This window comes from Cynara cardunculus, assembly GCF_001531365.2.
Source record: "Cynara cardunculus var. scolymus isolate 2C chromosome LG 6, CcrdV1, whole genome shotgun sequence".
Taxonomy (NCBI): domain Eukaryota; kingdom Viridiplantae; phylum Streptophyta; class Magnoliopsida; order Asterales; family Asteraceae; genus Cynara; species Cynara cardunculus.
In genome coordinates this window covers 15661775-15670339 of record NC_037533.1, presented here as the reverse complement: position 1 = coordinate 15670339, position 8565 = coordinate 15661775, and the positions used below count along the sequence as shown (strand labels likewise).

The 8565-nt window shown below is 33.7% G+C and overlaps 1 protein-coding gene across 1 annotated transcript; it reads right to left on the bottom strand.

Annotated features, from left to right (window-relative positions):
- Positions 1 to 411: 411 nt before the first annotated feature.
- LOC112514187 (scarecrow-like protein 18) lies at positions 412 to 1860 on the bottom strand. The gene is made up of 2 exons (XM_025120516.1): positions 1503 to 1860; positions 412 to 1439 (listed from the first exon to the last, which is right to left on the bottom strand). Exons 1-2 carry the CDS (start codon positions 1858 to 1860, stop codon positions 412 to 414), a joined length of 1386 nt encoding a protein of 461 aa, XP_024976284.1.
- Between the last annotated feature and the right edge of the window lie 6705 nt (positions 1861 to 8565).

Sequence of the window (8565 nt, the reverse complement as noted above, 5' to 3'; positions counted from 1 at the left end):
AAATCATATATTATTTCATTAAATAATGATATCACATTAATTCCTCCTCAAAAAGCAAGCAATTCGTTGCCTTAATTGTTAAAAAATAGCGATTTCTTTTAAGTGCATTTGGTTTACAGAATCCACCCATTAACTTAATGATACTGCACTTCAATTATTTAAGCTCCCCCGGCCCATGTTCCAAACTGAGTACTTACTTGTTCATCTCTGCGATCTTTCAAACAAGCAGTTCCATCACCATGCACTGGCCATCATCATCATCATCATCATCATCATCATAGGGTTTTATCTTTGCCTTCCGTTAGGGTTTCTAGTTTCATAAAGCTAGGTAATTATGAAGCACTAAATCAAGAGACTATATATACATATATGTGTGTGTATATATATATAATCAGCTCTGGTTCTGATTAATTAATGCCATGAAGAAACAGAGAAAAGAAGTTGATTCTGCCAACCCAAGAAGAAAGAGTCATTGGTAACCTCAAGATTATAACCTTCAGATGGATAATGGAGTCTCAACAGCAGCTTGGCCTGTGAAAGCGCATAAGGGCTGAGCGAAACGTTACGAAATCCTGCACTCCTCATCATCACCTCCCAGGATCGGTATCGTTCGTGTCTCTCTTTTCTGTTCTCTCCCTCCGCCGCTACTATATCTGCGATCTCTCTCCCGAACCACACTTGCTCCACCTCAATTCTTTCCCTGCTGTTTGGGGGTAGCGTTGCCTCCAGCGACTCAAAAACAGCGGTGTAATAGTTCATCGCTTCTGTAAACCTCGAGAGGAATATCGGGTGGTTGTGGTTCGCTTCTCTCTCTGCCAAGGTAACCACTCTAGGGTTCATGGCCTTGATCTTTCTTAGTAACAAGCAGAGTTTATCTCGGTCGATCAAGAGGCGGTGGAGGTAGAGGACGCAATTCACGGCGAGGATTTCGTTAGGGAGGAGGAGAACCGCCGAGAGGTGGTTGATGACGTCGTCGACGGTGTGGTGGTTGTTGGTTTGGTCAGGAAGTAGGAGGGGGAAGAATCGGAATCTGAGACCGAGTGAATGGGCGAACTTGGAGAGACGATCTCCGGTTCTACGAAGGATGTCAAGGTTGGTGCCGGTGGCGGTGATGCGTAGGGTTGGAGGATGGTGGCGGTCGGCGATGGCTTGCATCAACGGCGGCCACTGGACGCCGTGCATGATGTCGAAATCCAATATATGAATATCATGAGGTTGAGGAGAAGAAGTAAAAGAATGATTTTGTGGTTGGGGTTGATCAATGGCTTCCAAGATAGCTTGATTAGCAGTGAGCTGACTAAATCTTATGAATGGAGTTATTTGATTGAGGGACAAATAGGATGACTGGAGGATGGCATCATTGTAATTGGAGGAAGTATTACAACGTTGAGTGATGATGAAATTGTTAGAGTCAGTAAGGTTTGGTGGATTGATATTGGAGAAGATGGGAAGAGGCAGAGGGTGAGGGTGAGGGTGAGGGTGAGGGTGAGGGTGAGGGTGGAGGTGAAGGCGGATGGAGAGAGCTTTGGTGAAAGAATGAACTAATCGGTCTGAGGAATCACCGTAAGGGGAAGAGTTGGTGGAGAGGATGGAGATGAGGCGGTGAGCCGCAGTGATATCAGAGCGAGAGATGAGCTGGGCACAGCTCAGGAGGAGTTGGCGCATTTGGATGGATGGTGGGGTGATGATCATCTCAGGCCCAAGTTGTTGGATCTGGGGGTGGTAGTGAAACCATGAGTGCAGGTGATTCAGCTGCTGTGATGGCGGCGGAGGTGGTGGTGCTGCTGCTGGAGGTAGATCTACATGTAAATCGTCTTGATTATCATGTAGTAGTGGAGAATGAGACGATGAAGCCGACATTTTATCGATCCTAAGCCTCTTGGTTGATGGTTTTCTTTCTTCAGCAGTAATAATATATAGGTAGGAGGATGATATCTAGTAATGGATCGGATATATATATATGTGTATATATATATATATATATATTATATGTATAGCTTTGGTTATGGTAGCCCTTAATTAATTTGAGCATGTCATGGAGAACCCTAAAATCCTGGCTACACATGCAGTACAGACGGCTGCACAGAGATCCGCCATGGAAGAATTAATTGAAGGTTATCTTAGAGATGCTTGCAACCAAAACACCTGAAGGAAAACGACGAGACAGACAGCCTGCGTGTTATTCGAGTTATGTATTTATGAATCTAACAAATAATTTGCCATACATTGTCCATATATGACCCTCTAATCATTATCTATACATATATAACTCCCCAAAATGTGATATCTATAAGGGTAATTGTGTAATTTTCTATATTGATGACAACTCATAAATATAAATTTATTATTTGTTTGTTTTCGTATTTATCGTTTTAAAATCCTAAAAAGTTCTCTCCTTCCTCAACCTATCTGTTCCGCCTCCATCAACAACCGGAATTGTTCATGTGGTAATCTTCTCTGATGGTATCAGAACCAAAATCGTCGACCTCTCTGCGCTTCTCACGTTCATCTTTTCCGGCCTCCATGTCAAGACCACCACCACCACGAGCGACTTCTTCTTATTCTTCTCACCCTTCTGGCTATAGGTTTTTTTTTGATTGGTTGAATCATTTGTCATGCATATGTATAGGGTTGATCTTGATTTTGGTTTTTGTTAGGGTTTTTTATTTGGATTTTAGATTAGGTTTTTTATGTTGATTTTTAGGTTAGGGTTCCTTTTTGTTACTCATTTCTTCGGTTTCAAAATAGTACAGTAGGTGTTCATGATTATTTGTTCCCAACGTGTGCACAATGAGATCACAAAGTATGCACACCACCAGTGAACCCAGATCACGTGAACGACTGATATTCTCGTGAATCCAAATGGTGTGCACATATTATCATCTCACCACATAACTCTATTTGCAAATTGTGCACAATGTGTTCACAAAAATTGGGGTATAAGTGTTCAACCGGGTTGGGAAAGAAGGATGGCGAGAGAGATGAGAGAGAGAGAGAGAGAAGACGGAAGAGAAAAGATATTTATAAATACATATAATGCCTTTTATTTGTTTTTTTTAGTTCAAAATTACAAAAAATAATAACTTCCTAATTTAGTATCATTTAATGCATCAAAATGGTCCTCACAGTTCTCACACATTTTAGCGATCAATTGCAATCTCATCCATATATTTTTTTGATCAATTGTCAAGATTAAATAGTGTTATATTAGGAAATTAAAAAAAAAGTTTAATTTTTAATTAAAGAAAAGGACAAAATCGGCAAATCATCCATATGAATCTGTTTTACTGTATGAAACTGTATTTCATTATTGTCCTCTTCACTGTATGCAACTATTTAACTGTATGAAAAACATTTCATCACTGTATGAATCTGGTTCACTATATTAATTTGTATTTCTTAACTAGATGAACATGCATTTCTTCATTGTATGAATCTGTTTCACAGTATTTATTCACATGTGTGAATCTGGTTCACTATATGAATTTGTTTCACATTATGAAACTGTATTAATCTGTCTTCTTCATTGTATGCAACTATTTCACTGTTTTATATTTAAAAAAACAATTGATTTACACCTTTCATATAAACGGTTTCTATATTTACGTTTCCATTTAAAAATAATTAAATCATTTCCAATATTATATTTAAAAACAATTATTTTACACCTTCCATATAAATGGTTTATATATTTACGTTTTCATATTTAAAAATAATTAAATCATTTCCAATATTAACCATTATACAGTAAAATGACAATTATATCTTACTTATTAAAATTAAAGAATAAAAAACGGAAATTTCCTATTAGTCGAGAATGGTTTGCATAGTTTTCACGAATCAGACGGTTTGTAATTTAATCTACCTCTCTATATATGTATGTATATATGTATATATATATATATATATATATGAGTATACATTTATTTTATAAAATTGTAAGAAGACTTTCATTACTATAATCAATCATATTTAATACTAAATCAAGACATATAAACAACCTTTGATGAGACAAATTATAATTTGGGATAATTTTGTTGCGAAATAAATTAACTTCATTGCGAAAGTATATGTCACATAAATATAACTTTTGCAACGACGTTATATGAGAACTCTATTACTATCGAATAAAGCCTACGACTCGAGTGCTCTACACAAATTGTAATCGTTTTATATGTTTTATGATCTTCTATACTATAGAAACTAATTATATCATCTTAATATTTTTAGGTGTTAGGATATATGGTTGGAGATATGGGTGCTCATGGGTTGGGTCGATCAGTTTAAAGACATTTGAAGAACCCAACTTAATGCTTGCGGTTTGAAAAATCTTAACTCAACCCAATATTCCAAACCATACGGGTTGATCAGGTTAGTCGAGTTGATTCTTTGGTACATTAAAATATTTTTCTAACTTTGAATATATTATTTCACTACTCATAATTTCTTTTTCATCATCAACCATTTAATACAACTTATCCATATTTTTTACGTGTATCACATTCAATTAATTTTCTCAATTTACATATATATATATTCACGGTTACTGAACATATATACAAATGAGTTATATAGAAATGGAGAATAGATTGAAAATATGTGTATATGAAGAGCGTACGTGATAGTGTAATTGTGTAATGTATATATTAACATAAACTCAACAATCATATTAAATCCAAGAAATAAAAGGATATTAGGTTCATCGGGTTGGGATGAATTGGGTTCAAATAGTAACATCCCAATATCAACCTAATACATATGGTTTAAAAAATTTACAACTCGATTAGACATCGGGTTGCTTCAGGTTGAATTATTTCACGTTGGATTGATCGGATTGATCGGGTTTTTGAGCACTCCATAGTTGGAGAGACATTAGTGTCTAGATATTTTGTGAAGCTTTTTTTATAGCCATCCTAAAAAAAAAGCTTTTGGTAATTCAGGATATATGTTACCCCATCATTGTAATTACAGTTTTTTTTAGAAAATGACATTGTTCACAAAGGATTATCGACAAATCACCAGCGGAGAATAGTATTAACATATTTCCGACGGCTATATCCTTCGGTAATCTATCGGAAAATAGAACCATCTGCAAAAGAATTTTTCGATGCTTTGTCGGTAGATGTTTGTTGGTATAATTAACCTGATCACAATATGTTGATTTGGTCTCATATTTTACTTCTAATCATTACTTTACAACATTACTTTGAGTGATGAATTATCGTCGTTCTAATACATGTGTTAAATACTGTTGATAATTAAAATTTGCTAAACAGGTTTTTTGGATTGTTTTTCCCGGTCAGAAATCTGATTGTATTCTAATGGTATACACAAATGAAAAGATGTTTTAGTACAATACATCATAGCGGGTTGATTTAATTGCAAATTATGACGTAAAATTAAATATATAATGATGAATTGCATCAAAATAAAATTAACCTTTGAGTTTATTTTTGTTTTCAACGAAGGCAAGCCAACTCAAGTAATCCCATAAGTTAAGTAAGCACTCGTTTGTAGAAGTTGTGTCACAGTTCATATTGTGACAAGATGTGAATATTCACTCGTTTTACAACCATTAACCCGAAAGACGGAGCAGGCAATGTAGTTAAAGTGGTTGAGTGCACAAAATCCATGTGAGAGGTGTGCGGTTCAATCCCTGTATCGCTATAACCTGTATTATTTTTGTAAAACCCATAAATCACAAAAAGCATCAATCTTATGACTTTGTTAGAGCATTTCCAACAGTAATGCTGAGTTCTTCAGTCACCTGAGACTTTTCCTGATCCAGACACTGACTTTAGTTGATCGAGAGCTTTGTTCAGTTGCCAACTAGACTTAACGAAGTGATTTAAAATGAAGAAAAGTGAGATTTTAGCAATTTTTTACTCTAACAGCAATGCTATCTTGTATATTAAAGTAAAGAAAAGAAGAGAAAGAATGTAGAAATCTCCAAATTTGAAGAAATATCTAAAACTCCAAATTTAATAGAGAGAAAAAATATTTAATTGTTTTTCACCAATATGAGACATTAAAATTAATTATTTAACAGAGAGAAATAACATTTTATTAAAAAAACTAAATATTTTAATAATATAATGAAAGAATTGCTAAAATAAAGTAGCTGTCAGAGTTAGCATTCATAATTTTCCATTATTTCATTCAACATATGATCTATAATTAAAATCTTAGTTGTTTAAGATTGTAGACTTGGGTTCACGTGAGATCAAGGGTTTTTTGTGAGACCCGTAAGACCAATTTATGTTCATTGATCAACTTTATAAGTTAATGATCTAATGATCTAAAGTTGCACGATGGCAATTTTGTGACTATTCAGAAGTCTCGTGGCAATTTTTATGATTATGAATATTCATATTGTAGATCTAAATCCAAGGGTTGAGAATTGGTCTTACGGGTCTCACGAAAAACCTTTGAACTCAAATGATCCCAAGTCTAAGATTTGTAATTTCATATATACTAATGTTATCATGTTGGTCTACAAAAATCTAAATGTTTGCCTTTTTTATGTAAAGATTACATGATGGTCTTTGGTTAAGGGTCTGTATTACTGGGTAGGAAACGATAATGAAAATCATATATCAATGGTGATTCGTTAATGCCATTGAATAGTCAATGTCAACCGATCGCTTGTGTATTTATTGTCGCTCCCCTTCTGTGTGGCTCGTCGTTGCTCCTAGCTACCCTGTCAATAATCAATCAGGCATATATAACTACTTCTCTTCCTTAACTTGTCCTATCAAATCGTGCGATTTCCGATTGCTTAATTTTGGATTCGTGTTTGTGTTGTGTGCATCCCTTTCTCTCATTCGATTAGATTTTGTTTGACTTGATTTAACAAAAGTAGCATCGTACCCTAAAAGCTGTTATGTCGGGAATACTTTAAAGAGTGACGTTAACGTATCATACATGATTAGCTTTATGTTGTAATCTTATATATGCTTAATTTGTAGGTTAAATTGTAAAAAATGGCTTAATTGAAAAAGCCCATGACAATGTTGATGATTAATTTGCTTTGGATTTGGAAGGCATAATATTAAATAAAGAAATGAATTAGAGAAGTGAGAATTGCATTGGATTGGATTCACACGCAAAGCCTTAAATGTAACATGCTCTTGATTGACATCTCCACCCCTACCTACCTGCTTTTCCCTTTACCCCACCCACCCAACCTCCCTCCATTTTTATTTTCTTTTTTGGCGGTTTTATTTGGTAAGTGTTTACTGGATAAATTTCATCATCTGATAAATATGAGAAGGGCCAAGAATCTTACCGGGTAAGAGCGATGAGAATGATGGAGAGTCTTACCTGGTAAGTGGAGATGACGACTCTTACCTAGGTAAGTGCTTACCCAGTAAATTGTTGCATTCGATATTGTACTAAAATCTTATGCATCAAAATAAATCATAGTGTTGACTCATATCGGTAAGTGCTTACCGAGTAAGCAATTGGGTAAACGGCCCCTAAAACTCATTAAGAATTGCAAATGATATATTTATCATGAACGAGTTATTAATCATGAATGTTGTAACATATTTATTATATATAGACATCGATTCATGATTAATAACACGTCCATATTTATCATGAATAGAGACAAATACTACGTTGTGGTTGATTCCCAAGTTCTTAATTAATATTGGCCGGAACTTTCCTCTGTGTGTATATATATATATATATATATAAATATATGTTGTTATTTTATTTTCTTTCAAAATTATTTTTATATACACATAATATTTTTAATTCTTAGCATATGGTTTTCAAGATATCAATATTGATCGGTTTATTGTGATTTTTTTCTTTTTAGCATTGGGTTTGAAGATTATTTTTTAATTCTTAAAGGAGAAATCAAACATAATGAGGTGTCATCCTCTAAATATTATAAGTCTATCTTTTTATTTCTTAGATTTTTTATTTTTTAAAATATTTGATATGTGTCAAATAATTTTTCATCCCTATATTTAAAGCATGAAATCCATTAGGATAAAGTTGTTTTTGTAATTTCAGAAAGTTTAACCTCCAACCTTTTTATCTTCATTTTTTGAGGTGAAATCTCCAAACTCTTCCATGTGCCCCTCCACGATTTGTCCATCAATAAATCTTTTTTTTTTTCTTCTTCTCTATCATTTGATGTGTTCTTCAATAAAATGTTTTTTTTTCAGGTAAACTTTTTTCGCTTTCTCATCACTTGATTTATTCTTTCATTTTATGAACTGTTATTATTCAACACGATGATTTTTCAGGTTTACTATCATAATATTAATTTAAGTATTATTCTTCCTCTCTATCGCTTGATGTATTATTCATTTTACAAACATTTATTCTTCAACATTTTTTTTTTCAGGTAATCTTTTATTAATGCTATTCATCACTTGATTTGTTCTTTCATTTTATAAACTTTTATTATCCAACAAGATCATTCAATATAATTTTTAAAATACTGCTATTTTTTTATATAAGTGAATAATTATTGACATTAATTATTATTTACATACCACAGGTTACATATTTGATATGATTAAATGGCCATTATATATTATAAATAAT